General features: G+C 48.8%; 10 protein-coding genes across 10 annotated transcripts; 5 read left to right on the top strand and 5 right to left on the bottom strand.

The window, feature by feature from the left end:
- Positions 1-285: 285 nt before the first annotated feature.
- On the bottom strand, positions 286-2,235 carry N7473_012707 (uncharacterized protein; the record flags this gene model as incomplete). The annotated part of the gene is made up of 1 exon (XM_057158646.1): positions 286-2,235. One exon carries the CDS (start codon positions 2,233-2,235, stop codon positions 286-288), a length of 1,950 nt encoding a protein of 649 aa, XP_057002600.1.
- Positions 2,236-3,456: 1,221 nt separating this feature from the next.
- flbB lies at positions 3,457-5,176 on the top strand (the record flags this gene model as incomplete). The annotated part of the gene is made up of 5 exons (XM_057158645.1): positions 3,457-3,502; positions 3,791-3,877; positions 3,941-4,028; positions 4,088-4,636; positions 4,714-5,176. 5 exons carry the CDS (start codon positions 3,457-3,459, stop codon positions 5,174-5,176), a joined length of 1,233 nt encoding a protein of 410 aa, XP_057002599.1.
- Positions 5,177-5,806: 630 nt separating this feature from the next.
- Positions 5,807-6,262, bottom strand: N7473_012705 (DUF1203 domain-containing protein; the record flags this gene model as incomplete). Its single annotated transcript, XM_057158644.1, has 1 exon — positions 5,807-6,262. One exon carries the CDS (start codon positions 6,260-6,262, stop codon positions 5,807-5,809), a length of 456 nt encoding a protein of 151 aa, XP_057002598.1.
- A 683-nt stretch (positions 6,263-6,945) lies between these two features.
- Positions 6,946-7,806, top strand: N7473_012704 (uncharacterized protein; the record flags this gene model as incomplete). Its single annotated transcript, XM_057158643.1, has 1 exon — positions 6,946-7,806. The coding sequence occupies one exon, from the start codon at positions 6,946-6,948 to the stop codon at positions 7,804-7,806; it is 861 nt and encodes a 286-aa protein (XP_057002597.1).
- Positions 7,807-8,074: 268 nt separating this feature from the next.
- Positions 8,075-9,947, bottom strand: N7473_012703 (eukaryotic translation initiation factor 3 subunit D; the record flags this gene model as incomplete). The annotated part of the gene is made up of 2 exons (XM_057158642.1): positions 8,075-9,630; positions 9,740-9,947. 2 exons carry the CDS (start codon positions 9,945-9,947, stop codon positions 8,075-8,077), a joined length of 1,764 nt encoding a protein of 587 aa, XP_057002596.1.
- A 1,647-nt stretch (positions 9,948-11,594) lies between these two features.
- Positions 11,595-12,354, top strand: N7473_012702 (hydrophobin family protein). Its single transcript, XM_057158641.1, has 3 exons — positions 11,595-11,967; positions 12,026-12,090; positions 12,149-12,354. Exons 1-3 carry the CDS (start codon positions 11,676-11,678, stop codon positions 12,188-12,190), a joined length of 399 nt encoding a protein of 132 aa, XP_057002595.1. The 5' UTR covers positions 11,595-11,675; the 3' UTR covers positions 12,191-12,354.
- An 801-nt stretch (positions 12,355-13,155) lies between these two features.
- On the bottom strand, positions 13,156-15,126 carry N7473_012701 (putative HET domain protein; the record flags this gene model as incomplete). Its single annotated transcript, XM_057158640.1, has 3 exons — positions 13,156-13,188; positions 13,215-14,773; positions 14,829-15,126. 3 exons carry the CDS (start codon positions 15,124-15,126, stop codon positions 13,156-13,158), a joined length of 1,890 nt encoding a protein of 629 aa, XP_057002594.1.
- Positions 15,127-15,942: 816 nt separating this feature from the next.
- On the top strand, positions 15,943-16,910 carry N7473_012700 (uncharacterized protein). Its single transcript, XM_057158639.1, has 3 exons — positions 15,943-16,125; positions 16,185-16,321; positions 16,387-16,910. Exons 1-3 carry the CDS (start codon positions 15,988-15,990, stop codon positions 16,793-16,795), a joined length of 684 nt encoding a protein of 227 aa, XP_057002593.1. The 5' UTR covers positions 15,943-15,987; the 3' UTR covers positions 16,796-16,910.
- A 1,718-nt stretch (positions 16,911-18,628) lies between these two features.
- N7473_012699 (uncharacterized protein) lies at positions 18,629-19,644 on the top strand. The gene is made up of 2 exons (XM_057158638.1): positions 18,629-19,283; positions 19,342-19,644. The coding sequence occupies exons 1-2, from the start codon at positions 18,765-18,767 to the stop codon at positions 19,510-19,512; spliced, it is 690 nt and encodes a 229-aa protein (XP_057002592.1). The 5' UTR covers positions 18,629-18,764; the 3' UTR covers positions 19,513-19,644.
- Positions 19,645-19,787: 143 nt separating this feature from the next.
- On the bottom strand, positions 19,788-21,578 carry N7473_012698 (putative oxalate decarboxylase; the record flags this gene model as incomplete). The annotated part of the gene is made up of 8 exons (XM_057158637.1): positions 19,788-19,921; positions 19,986-20,490; positions 20,545-20,665; positions 20,720-20,787; positions 20,842-21,013; positions 21,064-21,079; positions 21,132-21,221; positions 21,278-21,578. 8 exons carry the CDS (start codon positions 21,576-21,578, stop codon positions 19,788-19,790), a joined length of 1,407 nt encoding a protein of 468 aa, XP_057002591.1.
- Between the last annotated feature and the right edge of the window lie 3,577 nt (positions 21,579-25,155).

Genomic DNA, 25,155 nt, shown 5'->3' with positions numbered 1-25,155 from the left:
TTCTTTCTGGAAAGAGGATCTTCGGCACTATGGAGAAGGCTTCGTTCTCACTGACCCTGGTTGACCATCTTGACTAGACTTGTGAACTGACAGTGCGCCTTCCGCCATCATACTTTGCAGTCACTAGCAATCTTAAATTCATGGTCTCATATCAGGGTATCTCTATCTATCATGTCTATCCCAAACATACCAAATTTCCATAAGACACATTATCATTATATCAAACACAGTCTCACTCCCTTTGGGAAAGCCCTCAACAAGCACAGCCAAACTCATCCCCCATAATCAAGGCATCTGAATAACAATCTCCTCCCAAGAATCCACCCACCGCAACCCCATCCCCCTCACCCGCCGCTCACTCGCTAGATACAACATGAGATAGATATGCATGGCGACTTCACCCCATGCGTAAACTTTTAGTTGCACTGGAATATGGATTTCGCCTGCTATGCTTGCTTCTGTATGGGTGTGAGTATGAGTGTCGGGTAGATGAGGTTGAGGTTGAAGTTGGGGTTGAGCTTCTACACGATCAACAATACACCACACACCCCATCCTGCACGGGCTTCTTTGGCGATGAAGTCTGATAGAAAGGTCCAGAAGTGTGTGAATTGTGTTTCGGTCCATGTTTGGGTTAGATCAGAGACAGGACTGGCACCAGCACTAGAACAGTCTTTTGTGGAGGGTTTCTCTTGTTCATGTATTGATGTTGGTGCTGATTTTGACTCCGCCGCTTTCGGGACGATATCGATACGCATAGCCCAGTATCCGCGCTCGAGCTTATCTAGTTCCCGGGCTTGATGTGTTGGTTTATACGTGCGGGCGGGTTTGAGGCGCTGCGTGAGCATGGATAGGGTTGGGGTGATGTGTGTTGTGAATGTTGATGTGGAGATGGGTGGTGGTGGGGGTTTGAGGGAGAGGGGGAGAGTAGATAGGATGGCGATGGTGTTATGTTGATGTTGATGTTGATGCTTCTCCTGTGCATGAGGGAGAGTCTCTGTTACCGAGACTACCGGGTCCGAGTCTGCGGAAACAGGATTTGGATTTTGGGGGTGGGTAGGGAAAGGGGAAATATTAGGATGTTGATGTGTAGGTGCATGTGAATGCGGATATGCTCCCTGCACCTCAGGAGCAGGTAGACTTCCACATTCGTCGCTTGAACTTGAAAGTGCTTTTTCGACGTGATGTGCTGAGTCCAAGGGCAGGGTGACAGTGACAGTACCTTCTAATGCTGCAACCATGCCGATAGTCTCGCCCTGACCCTGGCCCTGACCCATCTGGGGCCGGGGCCGGGGAGAACAAGGCTCGACCCGTCGCCGTTTAGGTGAGCGGCTTGGTTGATCATGATCATCGTCCTCGTGCAGCTGTGCCGCAGACCTCGTTGCTGACTGGCATGATTCCTGGGCGTATCCAGACACAGACACAGACACAGACACAGACAACTCTGGCTGCGAGTCTGGTATCATGCTTATTAGACTCCCCAACGAGTCGGGCGCAATCTGAGGCTGAGCGTTGATGGCTGCTATTTGACACTCAGATTCACGGAGTGCTGGGACCGGTGGATTGGGTTCGCTTTGATTTGTCCCTGGACTAGGACTGGGTGGGATCGACTGGTGATCCGCGCGCCGTGGACATGGATTTGAATTTGGATTTGGATTTGCGATTGTGGTGGCAGTGGCAGTGGCAGCGGTAGTGGCAGTGCCATTGCCATGACCAGACAGATTTGATTCAGGACAGCCCTCCTCTGCGCGAGGCGATGGCCGATTGTCCAACGAGACCTTTCTCCGCTGGTCCTGATCCAGGACCTCCAAATCCGGATCACAGCGACTATCACTGCTAGTCTGGCAAGCCCCATTTACCTGATCAGCTATTGCCTGATCAGGTATTGCCGGACTGGCATTTTCCACAACCAGGCTCGAAATCGAGACCGAGGATGGCGCGGAAATGAGCTCGGGCTCGGGCACCTGCAGCAGCAAAGAGGAGTCTGAGTCTGCGGGCTCTGCGGGCTCTGCATTCTCTGCAGTCTCCGGGGCATCCGCATCCGCAGGTGGTGGGGGATGTCGGCTCGCTGGGACTAGTGAGAATCCATCACGATGATAATGCCGATCATCTGAGATCAGCAACGGACGCGAGACAGGCACAGGCTCAAAGGCGCTGGATATGGCGGCGACTTGAGCACGGTATCGAGCATCATCGCGGGCGGAACTGGGGGCGGAGACATGAACTAGGATCTCCATGGGATTGGGGCGAGAACCCGATTTAGCCTGGAGAGTGGGATTATTGCAGGATTTAGACGAGACCTTGGACGTGGTGTCGGGTGGGAGTTATTTTCCTGGGATTCTGGATGGTCATAGGTGTGCCTGGATACGCAAATTGATCATTGGAGAGGCGTATTGGGAGGATGGTGGATGGTGGGGTGGTGAGTTGGGTCCAGCCCGGTTCAAGTATTTGTCACGAAGAAGCGAATGGCCGTGCCCCCCCCCCCCCCCATGCAGCGACTATTGGAGGAGGATTGGATGATAAGATGATTGGTGATGGGAAGGTAGAGGAGGGGGGTGCTATTGGGGTTATTGGGAGACTTGCAGATTTAACATTTTGGGATTGGAGATTGGAGATCATTTTGTTCTAGAGTCATGAAGTGGTTGGTCGTTGGTAGTACTTTGTATAGTATAGTAGGAACTATACGGAGTAATCCGTACTATATAGGGGACTACTAAGCAAGATATTATTTGATTATACGACCTATACGTTATCACCTAGCTATAAGCCTACTCCCTAGACTCGCATATCCAACCCCGGGAGTCTATTATTGTTTATTCATCGTTGTAATCCATCATTATATCTTTTCATATAGCTTATAAGGCTGGGCCAAAGAGGAGCCACGCCGTTGAGTGGAGCCAGAGCTAATTATTATTATTTGGTTCTCTAACTTGGCTTGAGAAATGCTCACTTTTGGTACGGAATTGGTCGTATTCCCTGATTATTATATTGGTGTTAGTTATAACTAGTGTATAAACTGTGGTCGTGTGAACAGTTTAAGAGAATACAAGAGAAGTCACCATCCTGATCGATCGAGGAATTTTGGTACTTTTGGTCTTTTTCCCTCTGTACCACAACAGAGTACACCATAACTAGTGATCAACCTATTTGATCCCTTCGTCCTTCATCCACTCTCCAACTGGAATCTTGACTTTTCTCTTCCTATTCCCTCCTCCTTTTCAATCCTCGACTTTAGTATTTTACTCCTCACTCGCCTCGCCAAGCCTTTTTAACCAGCAGTTCCTTCATTGCGATCCATCACATCCACTTTTTGCCCGCTTCCCGCTTCCCCCCCCCAACGGTGTCCGCTCGGACTTTCTCTCATCCCTTCGACTCCCTCTCGGCCACCGTTGAAACCTTGGAATCCTTTCTTCATTCTTGTCCTGGTCTGGCACATCGGTCACTGACAGTCCTTCACGATGGCGTCTGGCGGGGTTTACCCTTTAGACACGCAGCAGTTGTCTGGTGAGTCCCCCAAACTCTCTCTCCTCTCAGCTCCCGTTCTCCGATCGATCTCGACCACAACCCGCCCCGAGGCTCCATCTTTGCGACCGTGCTTTCGATGAGATCGGGTCCGATCTGGTGGCGGGTGTTTCCATCGATGGTCGCCTCCCCTGGCTTCCCTTCCCCAGAAACATTCCAACTCTATTTGCAATTCGCATCCCTCGCCCATCATGGCTTCGACTTCGCCTGCTAACTTCTCCGCGCCGGGGCTGCCCGTATTGACGGGGAACCTGGTGCCATTAACCACAGCTTCAGCGCAACCCGAAACTCCAACTAGAGGTACCTTTGGCACTGAGTTCTTCAAGATCTTCGCAGGTCCCAAGAAGGTGACTCGAGGTAGGTGAATCGTCAAACCTGCGACAATCGATCTCGAATCTAATCTCCGTGTTTTATCTATAGATGGTGCAGCTCCCAAACGCCGCGGCCCCAAGCCCGACAGCAAGCCCGCTCTCACTCGACGACAGGAACTGAATCGCCAAGCGCAGAGGTATGGATATGCATTGCACGACCGCGGTGACTGGCATTGATTGACTGGATTTGTCGCAGGACTCACCGCGAGCGAAAGGAACAATACATGCGAGCGTTGGAGACCGAGGTGTCACGGTTGCGGGAGGCTTACACCACTGAAATCTCCGATGCGAACGTCGCTCTCCAACAACACAAGGAGATGCTCCATACAGTGCGAAATGAGAATGAAATCTTGAAGGAAATCTTGGCTACTCACGGCATTAATTATGCACCGGAGTTGGAGCAGCGGATGGCGGAGCGTGGCCCGCTGGCTGGATTCCAGTCGAGCCCCGTCGCACCTAGCAGCACCGGATCGAATACCGCCGCCTTCACCAACGCAACGAGCAACCAGAATGTCACACCAGCGACCTCGATTTCAACGGGCTTGAGTCCGCAGGTGACCGGTGGCGTAGACCATCCCGACATTTCTCCGATGGGCTTCGTGCCTCAGCAACAAGTATACCACGCAAGTCCGAGCGAAAACATGGCCATGGACCGGTCTGCGTGTCAGGTCGTTGATACCCCCGTGCCAGCACTGCGCGGTGTCTTTGAGAGTGATCCACAGCTTCAGATTGACTTTATCTTAACGTAAGCCATGTCTCGGATTGTTCAAGTTTCTTGTGACCTCAAAGAACCTTTCTAACCGTTATGCTCTCCACTTGCAGACTCGAAGGTCCCTGCCGCGAACATACCGACTACCTCTGCCGTCGATCAATCACAGAAGCCGATGACGAGGACATGCCCTTCTCCGGCCACGCCCTGATGGCCACCTGCCCACCACCCAGCTACATCGCCAACACTACCCCCGAACAGGCATACCCACATAAGACCTACGATCTACCTCTCGCCAATCTCGGCACTCTGCTCAACCTGAGTCGCCAGCTTGTCACCGACGGTCAGATCACGCCAATCATGGCACTACAGTGCCTGAAGAACCATGAGCTGTATCCCTCTCTCAGCCGCGATGATATCAAGGTGATCATCGAGACGCTAAACACCAAGGTCCGCTGTTACGGCTTCGGTGCCGTCGTCGAAGATTTTGAGCTCATTGATTGTTTGAGTAGTGTGCTCGGCACGACAGTGGATTTGAGCGTGTCCCGAGTCCGGGGCGACTCTATGTACTCTTGATATGCCTAAGTGGTGAGCATGCAAGCGTGCGACCTGAGGGCGGGCAAAGTGTCTCCGTCCTTGAGGATAAACGATTATGAATCTGACGTCTGGAACTTGTTCTTTTGCGTTCTCTTGCCGAGTGAAATCAGGGGATAATTTGGGAAACTTTCTCTTGATTCACTGGCTTTCGGTGTTTTTGTGGCTTTAAATGGCCCATCCCTTATTCCTTCCTCTTCCGCACAATAACCTCTTTGTTTTCCCTACCTTTTTCTTTCTATTCAGATCATCATGCCACTTCTATCTGGCTGGGCTCTGACCTTGATGTTTGTGCTAAATTCCGAGGGACTTTTCTTTTCATATTGTTATGGAGATGTATATACTGAAAATGGCCCAGGCTGAGCGTGGGCCCGGGGAGTTTGAACCGTTTGTTTTTGACTGTTTCTACTTTGCTTTGACTTCTTTTTTTTCTATTCCATTGCCTGTTTTCTGGTCTAGTTGATTTGAATGAAACCAATCAGCCTTGCCTTGACAGGTTACTCTTCTACAAGAGGTTCTATTACCATACAATATCAATACCATCCATATCAAAAACCATACATTCAATCTCCACCTCTCCTATCCTCCCCAATCTCATCCCATCCCCTTCCTCTATGCTCTATCAACCCTAACAGCAAAACACCCCGGTCCCGCATAATAAACCAACAAAAACCCCACCCCGTCCTCCCCCAACATCTCCCCCGCCTTCTTCCCAAGTTCCTCTCCCTCCACAACCGCAAAGCCCACCATCATATTCTTCTCATCAAACGCCCGCACAGCTAACAGTCGTCGCCGCTGCTGCTCGGGAACACGCCCATCACACTGGAACGGGATACAATCCTGGAGATCGGCGTGGACGTAGATAGGGCCGGGGACTGTGTAGGGGGATTGTGGAGATGGGAAGGGGTTGTATTGCAACAGGAGCATTGTTTGGCCGGGAAGGCCGTCGTGGAGACAGCGTCGGCAGGGTGAGGAGTGGGTGGTTGTTACGGGTTTGAGGATGGTTGTTGGCGAGGGTGTGAGGGAGGAGGAGGGGGGGGGGGTTGGGAGGGGGGTGAATCTTAGCATTGTCGTGATAATTGTGGTAGGTGGTTGGATTTTGAGTCTGGGGGTGGATGTTAGGATTGGATATATGGTTGTGAGCGCTGAGATGTGGATTTGAGATAGAGACATACATTTAATAGGTGAAGATAATCTGTGATGAATGAGTAGGACTTTCAAGTGAGTGATTCTATAAGGGTATTCAGGATGGCTATTTATTGCTGTTGTATGCTTTTGATATGGCCAATCACCGGACGGGGAGGCATAAAGTGGCGTGTTATCTGTGATTTTGAATTATCCAGTAACATGAATAGAATAATAAGTTTAGTACGTAATTGAATTAGCCTATAGTCGGCTTACTTGGAGACTAGGGTACTATAGCTATGATAATAAGGATGTGAATGACTTCTAAGTCAGTGTATACTATGGAGCTAGGGCCAAGCCCAGGAATCGTGGATGGAAGTTTTTACTGGTGATCTACTAACTTTACCTTGATGTAGAAGACTGAAGAAAATAAAATGAAGCCTCATTTTCACTGAACATTGTATAATTTTCTATTTTCGATTGATATACCACCAATAATTCATCCAAAGTGATTAATCCATGTCGCGTCTGCCGATAAGCGCCACACGCGACACCAGTATTGTTACCTCCCTCCTTATCTTCATCTCCAAGAAAAGCCAACCAAAACCTCAAACACATGCCTCAAAATGCCTCGAAAACACCCCAAACCACCCAATCACCCCATAAAATCCGCCGACAGACTCGCCCTCGCCATAACAGGTCTCAAAACGGGCAAATACACCACCATCCACGACGCAGCCACGCAAAATGCCGTACCGGAATCCACTCTGCGCGCGCGTGTCAAATCCGCGGGTTTTCCTAGACGCGCAAACACCAGAAACACGCGTCGCAGAGTTAAGGAATTTCGCTTAACGAGGACAGAGGAAAATACCCTCTCCAATTGGATTGTTCAGGTCCATGAGGGTGGGAATCCTATCTACCCCCGACTCATCCAAGATATGGCCGATACATTACTCGAGAAACGTGGCGGGACACATGGCTTCCGTGTAACCCGCGAATGGGTATCCGGGTATATACAATTCCATCCTGAATTTGCTGCTCTTATTGAGCAACACAACGAATACCTCGAGAAGGAACTTGGGATGCGGCCTTTCAGACTGGGACCTGATCCCGACAATCCGAAGGATGTGCTTGAGTATGCCGTGGATGGTCTTCATAATACGGCTCAGTTTGCTAAACAGATGAATGAGTTTGAAAAGACAATGCAGAAGGATTTGAGAGAGCGGATGGTCACTAAGGGGCCGGATCATGTCCGTACGATTGCTGCTGCTCTTGAGGAATGGAGGCAAGAGGTTGCGAAGGTTTTGGAGAGCGGGGTTGAGCAATGTTCGGAGTTGGGTGAGTTACTTTTGAATTATGAGCTTGATACGTCTGCGTTTGTGAATGGGTATCGGGAGCTGTTGTGTATCAATCGTGATACGGAGGAGGTGCAGGAGGAAATGCGTGTGGAATTTGGTGGGAAGGTGGCCGTGGAGGAGGAGAGTTAACTGTGTTGTACATCAATCTCGTGGATGGGTCGGGTCATCCTAACTCTTACATGTAATGTAGCATCTTGGCCGTTCATAATTTGGAATTTCGGATCAAAAGAAGGTCAATTACGGAAGAAAAATGGTCCAGGTGATAAATTCGTAATGAGGTTCATGCCATTTCTTATCAAACTTTTGCAACGTATGCACATTCAAGAAAAATAGGTGGTCAAACGTAAGAATCTCTAGTCAAGCAACAGAAAACACATCATCCATAAGGGGCATATATCTACTCCTCATCCTCCTCATCGTTCTCCTCCTCCTTCTCATCAATCTCGGCATCCTCATCCTCATCGAAAGTAGAGGCGGGAACGCTGTACAGACGCAGGACATTGCGGTTGGGGTCCTTGATCAGAACGTACTTCTTGACAGCATCAACCGGCTCATCAGCATCCAGAGAGCGGATACGGTCGACAACGGTGCGGACAATACCCCAACCGTTGCTGAGGTTCAGGTTCATCTGAGTAGCGAACTCCTTGGGCTTGTAGCCAGCAACGCCAAGAACGACGTGGCCAGCGGCGGAGCGGGGGTTGGCACGAGACACGAAGCCGAGCTTCATGCCATCGGCCTTGGCCAGGATGGCCTGGGTGGTCCAGCGGGCGAGCTTGGAAGAGTTGTTCTTCATCTCGGTGGCGAGGACGGCACCACGCTGGGAGGCGAGCTTGCTGCGCCAGTCGAGGGCGTTGCCAGAGCCGGGGGCCTTGCTGTCGAACTCGTTCAGGGCCTTGACGACCAGCTGCTGGTCGGCACCGCCGGTGGGGTTCTTCATCACAGCGTCGACCTCGGTACGGACGATCAGTTGGATGGGCTCCTCGTCGCGCTCGAGACCAATGTCGAAGCGGCGGTACTTGTAGCCCTTGGAGGCAAGGGGCTCGGTCTCCTCGGCCTCGTTGTAGAAGGGGTTGGGGTGAGTGAAGGAAACCTTGGCCTGGTCGGACTCGGTCACGGTCTGGAGGGCGAAGTTGTGGTTGATGAAGGTGGCCTCCATGGCCAGAGCGCTGGGAGTGTTGATCTGCTCCTGCTTGCCCGAGGCCTCGGAAACCTCAAGAGGGGCATCGTAGGCGTTCTCGTTAACGGTAACCAGGTCAATAGAGGCACCGGCGCGCTTGTCGAGGTAAATCTTGCCGCCCTGGTGGACGATAATAATGTCCCAAGAGTACACACTACGAGTAGCACACATGAGCATAGAGAGAATGTCGGAGGTAGCGAAAACGGTGGCCTCGTTCTTCTCGGCGAGCTCATGAATGACGGGATCCTGAGAGGTAGTGACGTTGTAGGCGGCACGCTCGAGGCTCTGGAGCTTGCGCTCGGCACCCTTGACGGGGACCTTGTCGTAGGAGCGGTCGTAGTAGTGCAGGAAACCGTAAGACTCGAGGTCCTCACCCTCCGGGGTGTCCAAGTTCAGCTTGGACAGGCGGTTGAAGTCAACCTCCTCAATCATGTGCCATTCAGGGCGAATGTTGACTGAGGGCTCACGAGTGCGCTGAGGCTTGTCATAGTCCTTCCAGCCGAAGCGACGACCACCGCGGCCACGGTTACCACGCTGATCATAGAAGCGATCCTGGCCACGGCCACCGCCAGCACGCTGGAAGCCACCACGAGCACCACCGCGCTGGAGCTGACCACCACGCTGGCCACCACGGCCACGGAAAACGGTGCCACCGCCACGGCCGAAGGTACGCTTGGTGGAGGTGCGAGTGTTGTCGACGACGGAGAAAGAGGACTCGTCTTCAGCAGTCTGGATAGCGAACAAACTAGAGGAGCCGGCGCCATACACCTGCTGATCTGTAGAAGGGAAGAAATTTGTTAGTGATAGATCTTCAAATAATGTCGATCATCCGGTGGGATGGCAAGCAACACAAAGAAAAAATGTGTTGCAAAGTTGATCGCTTACCTCTGAAGTTCCGGTTGTACTGCTGGCGACCCTGACCAGCACGGTCCTTGGACTCGGCAGTCCAGTCAGCCATACGGCCCAACTTGTCGCCCTTGGAGAAAGGAGCATAGGGAACACCCTCGAGCATGTTGTCGCCCGAGGTGGCGGGACCCCAGACATCCTCAGCCGGCAGAGCGGCGACGAGGTCCACGATAGAAATCGGAGCCATTGTCAAAATTTGTATGCACCGACGACACTAAGGACAAACGGTGGGTTGTGGATAATGAGCGTGGGGTGAAGATTATCGGCGGGAAGTTTTTGTGTCGCGAGAATGTGGCTGGTGCCGCCCGCTGAGCCTGAGCGGTGAGCACCGCCACATCACGTGGTGTGGCACTAGCCCGCAACAAAGGGGAAGTATACGAAGTATACCTTGAAATGTAGTTTGCTTCTGCGAATTGTCCTTTGAAGCGAGTCTCTATTATGTTGTCTGAATCAAAAAAGAGATATATAATTCTATAACAAATCTGGTTCCAAATATCTTTGATACTTTGTCATCGATGTATTCTAGTGCACATCCACTGGATCCTTAACCAGAGAACTCAATTTTGAGTCTTGCAAGGGAATTTGAAGATTCTGAAAGACTTAAAAAAGCCCAGATGAATGTTTGCTATGATATGTCTTAACTTGAACACCGATTGCAAAATGACTCCATATTTCAAAGTTCACTGAGGTATAAGGGGGGTGATCTTGCTTTGCCACCGATTTCAACTCTTTTACAGTATGTGTACTGGGGCTACATTCTCTGCAGTTCTTTTCACGTAAAGTGATCGATATCTTATCAATATTCATGATACTGACGACAGTAATCAGCATCTGCAACAGCAGTTCCAAGAGCCTCGCTTAGAGATTGGTGCCTGAGATCTCAACTAGCGCTACGATCGAGATGAACCATTGATATTGGTTCCAAGGAAATCACCATTGTTCGGATTAACGACATGCAATCAACGCTTCTATGCTTATCTCGCCTGTTCGGATGAATGGCAGGGCTGACTTCCGGTACACTACCTTACCGCAGCATCCGCTGATTATCCATGACAAATTGGATGCATAAACGTACATAGCCGGGGAACTGCACAGATCTGCTGATTTCCCCCATTATTAAATTCGTTCTTCTCCACGATTCGACAGGTCTTTCAGGCCAACCGGGTCATTGATGTTCTTTACAGTGGGTCATTATTCTTGGCAGTTGCGAGTCGATCTCACTGGACAATGCGCCCCCGAAATAGGGCTCCACTGATAAGAACTATACCCCTTCCCGGCCACCAAGAACAGGAACACCACGGTGATCGACCGCCAGACTATTGGATCTTGACACACATGACTTGGATATGGGCTGACTCTGAGGAGATCAGCAAGATCGAGCTTGGGCCATCGATGATCGACAGCCAAGAAGACTTCGCTTAGGGCATCGTGTGCAGGCTCACCGAACTATAGCCTTGGAACCTCGGTCAATCATCTCAGTACCTAGCCCTGATGGATCAATTAGCTGGTTTTACCAAGTGGGCGATGCCTGTACCTGCATAATCTATGCCATATCTCCATCCACTGATCTCGAGTGGCGGCCTTCCGAGTGGTTCAGTAGATGCTATCTAAAGTTTACTTCGCCGATCATTTATTGTTTATTGGCGGATTCTTGGAGACATTCCATTCTAGCAATTACAGCTCATACTCGAATAGTTCGATCTCGAAGATGAGCTGATAAGAGTTGTCCTCTGTATTTGCGAGCCAAGAATCATCCTTGGACAGTGACCGGCCTTGCCTTTAGAAAAAGGTATATAAAGAGCAAGAGGATCTCACAAAGCAAATCACCAACTCAGTATCCATTCATTCTCATCCTCTACAAAGATTTTAGCTTCTACCCTGTTTATATCTTCTCGCTTTTACATATTCTACCAACATGCGTTTCTCCCTGATCACCGTTCTCTCGCTCGCCGGTGCCGGCATGGTGTCCGCTCGTCCGTCCGAGGGCTCTATGCTTGCCAAGCGCGATTCCCCTGATACCAAGGTTCAGGAAGCCAACGCTGCTCTGGCTGGTAAGAAGTTCGAGAATGAGTCTGAGGTCTCGGAATGTATCGCACCCCTGCTGTGCTGCAGTTCCCTCACTACTCCTCTGGATCACATCGTGGACCCTATCCTGAAGGAGCTCGGTGTTGATGCCGCCAAGATTGTCGGATCCATTGGTCTTCTGTGTAAGTGGTTTTCTGGTTTGCACTAAATTTTCGTAAATATGCTGATGGTTTTACTTAGGCGACCCATATGTCCCTGGTACTTGTGACTCGGCTCCCCAGTGCTGTACTGAAGCCAACCTGCTGGTGAGTTTATCGCCTAGAAATCGATAGTATGGAGTCAACTACTAACATGATGCTCCAGGGCGGCACTGTTGCTCTTGGTTGCTCTGCTCTCAAGGAGTAGATCTAATCCGTCTGGGCTGCTCGACTACTGAACTGTGTATGCGGGGGTGGAAGGCGATACTATCTTTCTGCAGATGATGTACATTCATTTCAAGAACAATTTAATTTCTAGTCATCCATTACTTCTAGTCAAAGTGATAATGATAATTTCAGGAGCACGAGAAAACTTGCGCTGATCTTGCTGGTGAACCTCGCTAGGAAGGGATAGAGATATCGTCAATTACTATAGACTATCCCAGGGAAGGCCGATTAAAACGAAGCCTATATGTAAGCCTGGACTGACGAAAGAGGCGTGCTGGGCGCTTAGCTTAGTAATTAGCCCTCGAGCACTGGATTTTTGAAGATTGGAACGATGCAAATTTCTCTGAGAAGACCTCGGTGATTCTTCTACACAGCTGTAGTGATTATCGTGTGTAGAAAGCTAGGTATGAAGCTTTCCTATGCTCCTATATCCGTGAACTTTCGAAAGATGCATCTGAATTTATGTTTTAGGGCTGTTTTTCGTACGATGAAAAAGGAACTTGCCACTGTTATTGCCCTAAATCTGCGGCGTAGAAGCGGGAAGTAGAGCAAGAGATTAAAGCTCTTGATTAAGAGATTGAACTTATCCTACGCGAGAAATGTGGGGTTCAATCCAGGGTACGGCGTAATAATCTACATTGATAGCCTACTAGTAAAATTTCTAAATGCATTCAACGCCAATAAAGTACAGCTTTGGTGTCCCTATCCGCCTGATCTTCGTTTGAGCCTGCATGGCCTTGGATGAAGCGAAGGACTACAAGACAAGAAGCACCTAAATCTAGGCAAGAAGCAATTACTGTGTGGGATTAAACCTGGCAAGATCTCCCGCAGGAGAAGATTCAAGCTTGGATCGAGCGTATCCTGACGCATGATAAGATGATAAATGAATTTCCAGTCTGCCGAATTTACACTAGCCTCAGCTGACGTCTTTCCCAGCCTAATTCATCAAACGCGAGATTTGGGTCGACCGATTTTCTCCTGGAAGGACTGTGTGCAACGATTACCAGGCCGACTCTTATATAAGAATCATCTCCGTCTGATGCTTTCAGAATAAGGCATATGCATGGCCCGGCACTGTCACCATTCGTAGCCCAGTCGTCAATCCTTATCACGGCACAGATATGATGATCAACCTCTCGATTGAACTTCTTAGATTCTGCCTCTTGGAGCTCCGCCGGCCTAGGTCTGCAGCAGAGGCATTCAAACATCAGCGATTGATCAAGAATTGGTCTAAGTGTGAATGATCCGTCGTCAGCCTCGAGTGCACTTGTTAGCCTCTTGAACCCAATACAGGCCGCATCAAGGACAATGTGAGATCCAGGTAAAACATTTCCGTAGGGGTCCGAAGGGTCAGCATGGAGAATATGGTGCGAAACAATTTCAGGTTGATACTTTCGAACCCATGCTGAATCTGAAGCAAGGCTCTCACGAACATCATCTATCCCCACTGGGCCATCTACACTGGCCCAACTCCACGTAGGAGCGACATATTCAGAGGTGGATGTCAACGGTGAGAACATTCGGCCCCAAGCAAGCCCAGATGCGACATGTTTGCTCCAAATTCCGGCTAGGTAGTCTCCCATGCTGCAGTCGCTGATGGCCAGTGCGGCCTTGCCGACAACGAGAAGCTTGTCGGAAAGATTCTCAAAGCTTCCCCAAGAGAGTGCATTCACACTATCAGTCCAAGCTTCAAGCCGTGCAATAGAGTCGTCTTTGCCAGCATAGGGAGTTTCACTCATATCAGTCAAGGCCGACAGAAGTGCACTCTCCACGAATTGCTGGAAAAGCTTCTTATCATAGCCGTTCATCCTTGGACCGGAGTGTTGTTTCTCAATTATTTTTGCTGCCTCAAATTGACAGCCAGATGCACACTCCCAGACTAATTGTCGATCTGTGAAATGAACGATACGCGGTGCAAGTATTCTCTCAATCACGTTCCAGCCCTGCCTGGAAAGCGGCGATTCCTCGATGTTTGTCATCCAGCGTAGCACACGGGGCCTGAGATATCTGTCTTTGGCAATTCCCAATGCTGGAGATTGAACGATATTTCTGTCATGGAATAGTCCAACATTAGGCTCAGATTTTACAGAAGCTGTAAGCATCAGACTTGCTCTGCCGTATATACCAAGGAAGAAGGCCGGCATCGCAGAAAATTCACATGTCGTCAGACAAAGCTGTCTTATCCAAAGATACCGATAGCCCAGTCTGCGAGTGATGTCAATGGCGTCGGCTATGACCGTTGGATAGAGTGAAATATCCAATTTGGCTGGCAAGCTGGCTTTGGATAGCTTTTCGGTGCTGGAGCTCGCCGAGTCCGTGGAGTGATGATGACTCAAAATCATGTACGCGCCCTTTTGTCCGCCAGAAGCAATAATACGTGGAGCGACCATGGGATCAGCAGCGACCTCTATGATCCTCTCCGGCAATGGGACCGACTCAAACTGGTGACAATTTTCATGTTCTGCGCATTGCGACATCCATGAAGATATCTTGGCCACGCATGTGTCATCTCGCGAGTTTCTTGCAATATCATGGAGTGAGTCAAATTTATCGGTCAGTGGTCCTGGAAACGTCAATGATCAAAACTCATAGGTTGAGGTGGAACTGTCTCTTCATACCTTCGTAGTCACTCGCAACGCACATGTCAAGACACAAATCGTCCGAAGACATGGTCATACCGATGACCCCCGGCTCTCTAGCATCTAGACGCATGTTGCAAAATACTATGTTCTGCCCGCTCAATTTGTCTAGCTTGTCCTTGTACCGATCGGATGTTTGTAAAACCGAGCAGAAGAACCTGCAAGACTCGCAACCATTGTCGGCTTTAGTGACAAGATCTTCATATTTACCCAGGACGACACCAAACGGGCCATTTTTGTCTAGATCCCACGCGTAACAGTCTTCGCACAAAGGCATGATCACTAGTAGAGAAGATTGGTAGATCTTGTGAAGAATATGTCCTTGGAGGAAGCGCAATGAGGGGCATGAAATTGATTCTAGGTTTTTGGCAGCCGATAGGACGGTTTATAGAATACATAGGAGAAAGGAAACGTGGCTGCTTTCACCAGGGATGACTAGGATAAGCCACGAAATAAAAATGACCAACCAACTCCCTGAATTTAGCAATAGAATGAAGTCTCTGACATATGACTCAACTTGATGGGACAACTAACTAACTGACTGACTAGTTAACGAACTAACTATGATCAGAATAGAGGCGGTTAGACCCTCCCAGCAATCCGTACTGTAACCACCGGCAATAATGTCTCACACTGGCACAGGATCTAATTCTCCGTGTGGGTTTTGTTAAACTAAAACACGTGGTATTGCCCTTTGAGAAAAGCGCCGAATGACTATGAGCGTTATAGCGAGAGGCAGCGAAATGAAACGTCTGGGATTGTCATGGACTGATGACAACTTTGGTTGTGGACCATTCTGCTTTTTCGCGAAGTGCCGACCCAGAGTACTAACTTTAGTACCTAGCTACAGTACGGAGTACATATTAAGGAGTCGGGGCTACAACGAGGCTAGCGCGCAGGCTAGTGGGCGCCACATGCAAACCCTTTGTTCTCAATGGTTCGCTTCCACGCGAGACCCCTAGAGCGAGGGTCTAAACATCCTCTAGCTGAGCTTTGGCTTAAATGCCAATCCGACCTTGGCTTTGAATAGCGTCCCTTGGCAGCCCCCATTAAAAAGTACAAAATCCCCATTTCCGAGCCCCCAGCCGCTATTTTTCCCCAGAAATCGTGCTTTGCCTTGCTTCTCTTTTAAAATCCCATGATCATGTCAATTCGAAGCTTTCTGATCCTCGCCGGTGTCGTGACCGTTGCTGCCGACCAGCACTTAGCTGACTCCCCGTTCTTAAATCAATTTTTTGTCGACTCTGGATATGTGACAATCTCTACAGCTGGCAGTGTAAGTGGGGACTTTGAAGCTCCAGGATAAGGGTGATATGTATTAATTGAACTGCCTAGGATGCCACCCACACTACTTATATTGCCAAATGTGACAACAGCGGTGCCAATGTTTGTACGTTGCCTACTGCTGGTGCCACTATTGTCACCGGCCCATCTTATGTTGGGGCCTCATACACCGATCTATCGGAGACCCTGTGAGTAGAAACTGCTTTGGGAGATGAACGTGTAGAACTGTAATGTGTCACTAACATTGTCTAAGCTTCTCATCCGTTGGGTGTGGATATATCAACGCTGGGTCCTCGGCCCTTTGCACTGTGTATCAGTCAGGCCAAAGTGGAACTTCTGTGGTCACATTATCGCAGACGGAAACACTGCCCGCATGGGCCGTAGCATTGGGGTTCAATGCGCCGACTGGCACCAGCACCAGTTCAAAGCAAACTACCGAAGCCGTTGCCGGAAGCGCCGCTACCGTAACCACTGGTGCAGCCACTACTGTTGAATCAGGTGCATCTTCTACCAAGAGTTCGACTACTAGCGGGAGCAGTAGTAAAACTGGTTCTGCTGCAAGTGAAACCAAGGCTGGTGGCGCAGCCAAGCTGGCTGAGCTTGGAAATGTGTTTGTCGCTGTTGGAGCAGCTATCATGGGTGGGCTAGCTCTGGTCATATAGAAGGAAAGATCATAAAGAATGGTTAAAGTATATGAGTAATGTATACTTTGCTAGTTATTTCCGAAATTTTCGGTTTGCCCTTGGTTATGAGGAGCCGTCTCATGCGATGGAAAGGAAGATCGGTAATCATCTCGCTCTTTGGAGACATTGGTAGACAGATTACACCAAATTAAGTAAACGAGGACTTGATTGGGCTGAGACCTCTCGTACTTTTTGTATCTGTCAGCCAACGAACGCGAAAAGCCGAGACTGCTTGGAAACTGACTGGTTTAGCATAGCACGGCGGCCTAATGTGTTCAGTCGAATGGGTTACTACACTTTTTAAGTTGTTATGTACAACAGACCCTGGTGGCAGCTTTGATATCTTCACGGCCTCCTTCAAGCTGAGACTCAGAAAATGGAAAGATTATGAGCAAATTGAAGAAGAGAGCTGATCCGATTCAGTTAAGACTAAGCAAGAGATCAAGTGGCAGATAGATCCTCAATTCAGAGCTTGCATCCGCTCGTAGTCATCTGTCGCATTTATCTCGGCTTTCCCAGGAGATATCTGATAGTATCTTTTTTGTTTGTTCCAGGCCGCTAACTGGAGTGGAGTCATCCGATCATAATTTTCAGGGCAAGGCGCCATTTCGGCACTTGTATCAAGTAGTCTCTGAATGATGGTCGTATATCCCCCACATGCAGCCCAACATAATGCCGTGGAGTCGATTTTGCCAATTTTGAGCGTGTCAAAAAAGAAGAAACTCATCCACTTTCTCCCTCATGTCCAGTGATAGCTACCCATGTGGACGGACTCCAGTCAGGGCCGGTGAAATCATGCTGCCGACCGACAGTCTTGTCAACTAACTCGAAGACAGATGGAATCCCCCCCCCCCCCCCCACCCGAGTGCAATTTATAGAAGAATGGCTTTAAGCCATAAGCCTTCCTTTCCATTTTCTTTCATGACTCTGATGATATCATCCAGCTTTCTTGGGAAGGTAATTTCAGAGACCGCGTAATCCACATGCAGAACCAGAAGTAGAACTTTCCGCCGGTTTCGAACAAGTAGGGCCTGCGTCATAAAACATGAGCGGACGGCCTTTTCCTACGCTCAATTTTGTATATAGCCGTTGTCCTTCGCTATCATCTGCCTCCCAGTCATCCTCGGACGTCAGGTCCCAGGGATTTGAGCCCCCATCCAGGTGGCGGGTCAGTCTAAGATCTACATCAGCAGCGCTTATTACAAAGCTTTATCAGCGATAGACTCACCACGGTGGCCATCACTTGATTTGATAATAGAGTAGAGTCACGGGGGTGTGGAGTAAGTTGTAGTGAGGCCGAAGGAAATTGTGGTTTCGGAATCGGTAGGGCTGAGGGTAGAATAGCGTCATAGACAGCTATGTTTCCCACCTTCCCAATTCTAACCCCCGCTTGTTTACCATCCCCACTGGAACTACTACAGTAGAACAAGACAGTCTATGTTAATTAGAGAAGCTCTTCCTCGAGAATATAATGTGGTAAGTCCTGCCATAGCTACCAATAGAAACACGAGGCCGCTTCGTAGACCAGAGGGGTTGGAGGCATCCATAAATTTGCATGGCGTTAAGGCCTTTTACGATCGTGCAGATGTTTGGAAAATAAATTGTGGTAATTCCCGAGGTGTACTCAAGGATTGTGGGCTGTCTACCTATACGAGCTGAAACCTGCTCATGAAGAGCCTAGGCAGCAGTTTTTGATAGTGACGATAGATGAGGAAGAGCTCAGCCCCGCTCGACCCGAGTACTCGGGTCTTGCTTCTTTTGACCATCAGCCCCAAATTCCTTCGAGGAAAGGTCCATGTCTCTTGCGCGCCGCACATAGTTCTTTAATTTTTTTTTTCTAAGATCCCCCGCGTCAGATCTGGTTCATATCTCTTTTGCTCCCATTGATTCACGCTTTGCGACCGGAACTAACTTGCTCTCATTCCACTTGAGCTCGGAGGTCATTATCATGGAGCAAGTCCAGCTTCAAGATTCCAAGCCCGAGACCGGAACTACTACTATTGGCGACGGTAACACGATAACTCACTGCAACCTGCGTAACTGTGCCGTCACCAGCTCTTCAGTGAGGCACAGCGATTTCTCCGACTGTGTTCTCTCGCACGTGCGCTCAGCAAAGCGATCAACAGGAACCAAGACGCATTTCCACCAGGTATCCTACGCTAGTCGCAGCACCTTCTCCAACAGCGTGGTTCGTGACCGATCTGCTGTGCATCGGAGCGATGTGAAAACGTCTACTGTGAAAGATGCGAGCAATTTGAGGCGCAGCACAATTATTGGGTCAAATGTCTGTCACACTTCCGTATCGAGAACAACTTTGGACGACTGCGATACCGAGGAGTGCTTCCTTGAACGTTGCACTTTCAAGGGGATGATCCTGAAGAATGGATACTGGAAAAGAAATAAACTTATCAAGAAGGTAGGGGGCAAGGAGCCAATTTGTATCAAGAAGGACGGATCCGGGCCTGTGGTGAGAAATGTTCTAAAATCTGATTTATGATATATGCATGGCTACTGATAAGTTCCAGAATTATGCGGCCGCCACATGTTCAACTACCGTCCCCATGATCCCTGAATTGAGCTCAAAGACCGAGATGCCTCCTTCAGGACATGATCTCCATCACCTGGACTCCGATGTCACCCTTGAAAGTGAAGAGTCCGATGTTTCTCAAGACCTGCCTCCGCCATACAAAGTCTGATTTGGCATGCGACCGAGAGATTCAAGAACAAATCAAGCAGTGGTGGTTGGAATCTTCCATTCCCTGTATGAGTTACGACTTTGCTATGATATCATGTTTATGTTACCAATTATTCAACAGCTTCATTCACATCACTAGAAATTCCAAGGTAGCGCGTATGTATTTATGTTCTGTATTCAAGATCGAAAGCAGGCTTGGTATCAAAACGAGAAATTACGAGATCGGCTTTGCTTAAATGACCCACCCATTCCAAACTAAGTAGTGACCCATGATTCCTAATTACCAGTGGTACCTGCGACGACGTACTGTTTCTCGGTCTTCAGTTGACTGAGAGTACTGTCGCTAAGGTTCAAGGTATCCTTAACGATCTGCTTGGGAGTAGATGCAATCCACTGGCCAAGAGCCATATCTAGATTTAAAGTCAGTGAGAATTCTTTGAAGTGAACTGGAAGCTATGACCAGAAACGACCTACCTGTAAATTGAGGCGCTTGTAGTACTTCAAGGAACATCAACTCTTCGTCACCAGTATTCTCAATATAGTGACTGTTCGACTTGGGGAAGTACCCAACATCACCAGCACGATAGTCAAATGTTGTCGCAGCATTTGGAGCAGTAAACAGCGTTGCGCGACCCTGACCCTTGATGAAAAAGGTCCACTCATCGCTGGTCGGATGCCAGTGAATCTCGCGCATGCCACCTGGATTAACCGTGACAACAGCAGCAGAGAAGTTGCTAGCGGCGGGGAAAGTGAGCGGATCCACGATCTTGACGGACCCACCAGCAACTTCATGAGCAGGTTGTTCCGAGAAATGGTAGGAATAGCTTTCTGAGCGAGGGACAAGACCAGCTGATGTAGTGACATTTTGCTCTTCGATATCTTTGGGGGCGGGAGTTCCCTTGAAAATGTAGAGTTCATCGTCCGGGATATCGTCAAATGCTGAGACGGAGACTCCGAGGTTCTTTGCCAAAACCTCTTTCTGTTTGGATAATGAGCTGGAGTTCATCTCTGATTTGCTGGACATTTCACTGACCGGACTATGAAGAAAGACCTCTGTGGCAAGGAAAGTATTGTCCTCGCTGAAATCACCTTGGTCAAAGACCAGAAGAAATTCGACACCATCGTCTAGTGCTTGGATAGAATGAGGAATACCACTATTACGCGACGTTAGATATGAGATAGATTAATAAAAGATACTGAAGACTTACGGAGGGAAGAACCAGACATCACCCGCTTGTAGATCGTCAATGAAAGTCTCTCCATTCTCGTTGATAGCCTAGTTATCTGTTAGTTCTATTTTTGCCCAACCTCATCCTCGAAAGTTTCATACCTGAATTCGGCACGAGCCGTTGAGAATCAATGACCACTCAGAGGCAACATGCCAGTGCAGCTCACGATAAGCTGCAGGCTCAAGTCGCATATCAACACCTGCCATTTCAGTGGCATCGGGCATTACGACAGTGTTTTCTTGGCGAGCCCATCCAGCATTATCAATTCCCAGCCTAGGTGAATAGTTAGGAGGCCGCACATATTAATTGATTGATATTATTACCTGTTATGACTTAGTCCTGTATCTCTGATTAGCAAAGGCTTCTCACGTCATCAAATCTATGAGCTTACCCATAGGCCACTGTGCGTTAATCGTCGCCCCGTGATCAGTACCTGGTGGTGCTAGCTTATCTCTATTGATGCGATCATAGTAATAGTTTCCTACAAGGTATCTGTCAGAAAATACATCTTGCGTGGTGACCCTTTAATAAACTTACGGGGACCAGGATCGTCCGAGCCAGTGGTTCCTCGGATAGGCTGAGGGTTCTCAACGTTCTCAAAATCCAGATAAGAGCCAATCTTCGGGTCCTCTTTCTGCCCCGGAAGAAGAGTGTACTTGATGTCAGGCTTTGATCCACTTGCTACTTGCTCAGTGGCAGAGTATCCAACAAGTGCTTCGGAGCCTCGCAAGCCAGGGTTGCTGCCAGAGCTGGTATCCCTACGGGCAGGGGCAGCATTAACAAGAGAAAGAAGGGCAGGGAGTAAGTATACAGCCCTGGAAAGAACCCGAGGCTTCATTGTGATTGGCTTGTCTATTAATTCAGGGTAGCAGCAGATGATATGACTTAGTCTTGTTGTTGAAGAGCTGCACGGAAATCCCAGCGATCGAGCAACCACCACCTTTTTATAGATATCTCTGCAGTGAACCTTTGCCACCAAGAGTCTACAACCCGTCTACTGTTAAAAAACACGTACTAAATCCTTCCCCTCACCATACATGGGACTAAGATGCTGCTACAGTGGGGATGGGCCTAACTTCCCCTCACCGTGGGCCCATGATGAGTAGGGCTGGAAGATTTCAATTCTTTTCCGCTCCTATTACTCGCCAGAAGCATCACAGGGAGGCCTCGAGCGAGAGGGGTGAGATGATTCTTGCGGAGAGCGCGATGAATCGGGCATAGAAGGATTCTACTGTGCATGATTTCCCCACTGGCGGACTTCTGCGATCGAAGAATAGCACACCAACTGCTGTGCAACGGTCGAGTCGATGAATAGTTACATAAAAAATGCAGGCACCGGTCGAAATTCAGGAACCCTGCTGCCTGGATAGCTTTACCAAACCAGGATGCAATTCGTGGATACCCACTCCCTTGGAAGCAAGGAATCGGGGTCCCTATCGGCTATCTGGGTTCCAAAACGGCCCGCGTTTGTCAAAGCCGAGACTTAAGGCAACCCGCACAATCGCATTCAATACTGAACTTGATTTCGGGCTAGATTTTATTTTGACAAATAAAGTGGGAAGTAAAAAGGGATGTGAGGGGTGTCTCAATATCAAGATTACCGATGCTCCACCTGGGACCATGGAAAGTGTCTACATGGATATTGCTATGCACCTGGACAGGCCATCGCCTCCAAGCGAGGTAACAGTAGTGGCGGAATGCCGGAGTGGTCGCACGGGATACTTAGGCATGACCTCCTGTGATCGACAAATATATTCTCCAAGGGCGAAGACCTGTCCGAAGCGATGTCGGTAGACATAGAAGAATAGCGCCCGAAAACAAAAGATCAAGGTCCGAGCCAAGCTCAAAGCCAAGAAGCCCCACTTGCAGCCAGGCAAGAAACAAGCAATTCAAGAAGCACTTAAGCAAACCTCGGGTATCACGGGTGTGATGGTGGAACTTCAGCGATGTACTAATCACTCTAGCATGACGAATCGAGATTGTCTCCACCCGGACTATTCGCCTTATGCACCCTTCTCCGCGCGAGGGGTGAACTCGGACTTAAGCCAGTCGGCCCTACAGCAGAGCTTCCTACACAACGACCGCTCGAGACTAAACCAAATGAAATACTTTACCCGTCTGAAGGATGTTTTGAGAATCTCCGTTGGAGAAACAGGTTGAGGGGATTAAGTTCAATGAATGAGAAGGCACAATTCCACCACTTACTGTTACACCAGCTGCAGCTCACTGCCTGGTCGGGATGAAGCTAGCATGGTTGTCTAAATTGACAATGCAGCTAGTTGTCGAGGCGAGAGCGGAGCAACTAAAATAGAACGTGGTATGCACGTTAAATATAGAAACCTAAAGGCCAGCCGAAAATCCCGCGACCCCGCGCAGTATCAGATCAATCATAATGCAGGAAGCAGTTATCGACCGGTTGAAATGAGGCAGGGAAAAGAAGCAAATTTGAACTCTATGCGATAGAATGTTATCTTGCATAAATTGCGACAGATATTCTTCACGAGACTGGCGGTTCTATTCCAGGACCATGAGGCCTCATAATTGGGAACCTTGCGAGTTGTTAGCGTCAATTAGGACCCACCGCCCGAATTAGGCAAGCACTTCGACTGTCAAGGTACGAAGGTACGAAACATGGCACTTCAAGCCTGTTTGAAGAAATATAGCCTCAATTGGGTCATCGTCTAGCCGAAGTGCGTAAAGCATCGTTTCGTAACAGCAAACAACGGACACATTCCGCGGGCGACGGATTTCGGCAGGGTGTGTACTATGCAGAGAGTGATTGCGTGCCTGAAAATGACTTTATTGGAACACACGAAAGCGAGATCGAGAGCGAGAAGGCTTCTGTGATATGGCAAATGTTTCTCTGTGGAGCGATGGCTTCAGCACATCCCGGTGGTTGATGTAGGCGAAGCTCTACCCCGTATCTTATCTAGACTTTGATCTATGAATACGAGAGCGAGTTTGACTATAGTCTGATTTTAATAATGGCCAATGTCTGAGCCAGTTTCATAGAGTACTGCAATCTCCAGAGCTTGAATTCGTAAGAGACACAAAATCAAGTATAAGTAACACTTCAACTTCAATTTGAATTTTAATGGCTGCACAGGTCTGTGTCAGCCAGAAGGTATCTTTAGCAGCAACTAGAATTTTATGACCTTTACTGTTCTAAAGAGACCGCATGATTGAAAGAATAGATCATTTGCGTCGATTTTGATCGGTCGCTAGCTTAAATATCTTTGTCTGGTGTCTAGGTAGTAGGTATACCGGTGAACAGTATTATTGAATTCCATATTAGAAATAGGTTCACGTTTTCAATCCCTAATCACATTGTACGCTAAACCTTATATGGCGCTTCCGTAATGGATAATTGTTCTAGGCTTGTATGGTACAAACAAGGATCAAAGTATACTTATACTGTACAATAAAATAATGCGCTGCGTATGGTACAGTAATGACGTGCACAATGAAAGGAAAGCCCAATGAAAGGAAAGCCCCTGGAATGCATAGAAAGTCCTCTAGGAGGGCATACAAGTCAAACCAGAGCGGCTAGGGGTGGGCCCCGAAGCCCAACAAGGCTGACTTCAAATCCACTTCCAAGGCACGTCCCGTCCCGCCCCGACCATCTATTTACCTCCACAGCGACAACTAAAATATGGCCGCTATTCCACAGCTACCTGACTATTATGGAATTCTCCAGGTTTCTTGGGATGCAGATACAGAAGCCATCAAGTCAAGTTGGAAGCGTTTAGCCCTGGCTAGACACCCTGATAAAAATCCGGCAAAGAACGCGGTCGCCGACTTCCAGCTCGTGAGTCACATCTTCCTCGACCTTGTACTAGCTAATTTTTGATTAGCTTCATGAAGCATATTCCATCCTTATTGATCCAAGTACTCGCCAAGCCTACGATGCCAAATATCGAGCCTTTACGTCGACAGATGCCCCATATTCGAGCAGCCAGTCGAGCAGGAAAACACCAGATAAAAATGGGGAACACAAATCAATGCAGGAATTACAATCAATGCTAGAACGGTGCGACAATGATCGTCGGGGCCACGAGCTCCGCCTCAATGAGGCACACGCGAACTTGATGAGACTCCACACTGAACTAGCCAGACTGAAAAATGAGGTTCGTTCGTTGGAGCAAGAGAAAGCATCTGGGCAGACTATTTGGAGCTACTTGTCGTCCTTTCTACCTGGAGGGGAGTCCAGAATCACTCAGCAGAGACAAGAGCGGGATCGCTTGTATCGTGAGAAACTTGCAATTCAGCGAATAAAGGAGACTGAGAGAAATCGGCGACTTGCAGATATTCAAGCTTACGATACACTTATTGAATCATACCGTCGACAAGCAATTTCGATAGAGAGGGAAATGTGGCTGAAAAAAGCGAAAGATATGAAGGCTTACCAAGAGCTG

Source organism: Penicillium subrubescens, assembly GCF_028828155.1.
Source record: "Penicillium subrubescens strain IBT 31985 chromosome Unknown utg000011l_segment0_segment0, whole genome shotgun sequence".
Lineage (NCBI taxonomy): Eukaryota > Fungi > Ascomycota > Eurotiomycetes > Eurotiales > Aspergillaceae > Penicillium > Penicillium subrubescens.
This window is presented reverse-complemented; position numbering and strand designations above follow the sequence as displayed.

What these genes read in the sequence shown, in the direction of transcription:
- N7473_012702 (XM_057158641.1), top strand. Translation starts at nt 11,676, where the DNA reads ATGCGTTTCTCCCTGATCACCGTTCTCTCGCTCGCCGGTGCCGGCATG. An exon ending in CGGATCCATTGGTCTTCTGT is followed by an intron (nt 11,968 to 12,025) that starts GTAAGTGGTTTT and finishes GGTTTTACTTAG; the next exon opens with GCGACCCATATGTCCCTGGT. An exon ending in GTACTGAAGCCAACCTGCTG is followed by an intron (nt 12,091 to 12,148) that starts GTGAGTTTATCG and finishes ATGATGCTCCAG; the next exon opens with GGCGGCACTGTTGCTCTTGG.
- N7473_012700 (XM_057158639.1), top strand. Translation starts at nt 15,988, where the DNA reads ATGATCATGTCAATTCGAAGCTTTCTGATCCTCGCCGGTGTCGTGACC. An exon ending in CAATCTCTACAGCTGGCAGT is followed by an intron (nt 16,126 to 16,184) that starts GTAAGTGGGGAC and finishes TGAACTGCCTAG; the next exon opens with GATGCCACCCACACTACTTA. An exon ending in ACCGATCTATCGGAGACCCT is followed by an intron (nt 16,322 to 16,386) that starts GTGAGTAGAAAC and finishes ACATTGTCTAAG; the next exon opens with CTTCTCATCCGTTGGGTGTG.
- N7473_012699 (XM_057158638.1), top strand. Translation starts at nt 18,765, where the DNA reads ATGGAGCAAGTCCAGCTTCAAGATTCCAAGCCCGAGACCGGAACTACT. An exon ending in AGGACGGATCCGGGCCTGTG is followed by an intron (nt 19,284 to 19,341) that starts GTGAGAAATGTT and finishes GATAAGTTCCAG; the next exon opens with AATTATGCGGCCGCCACATG.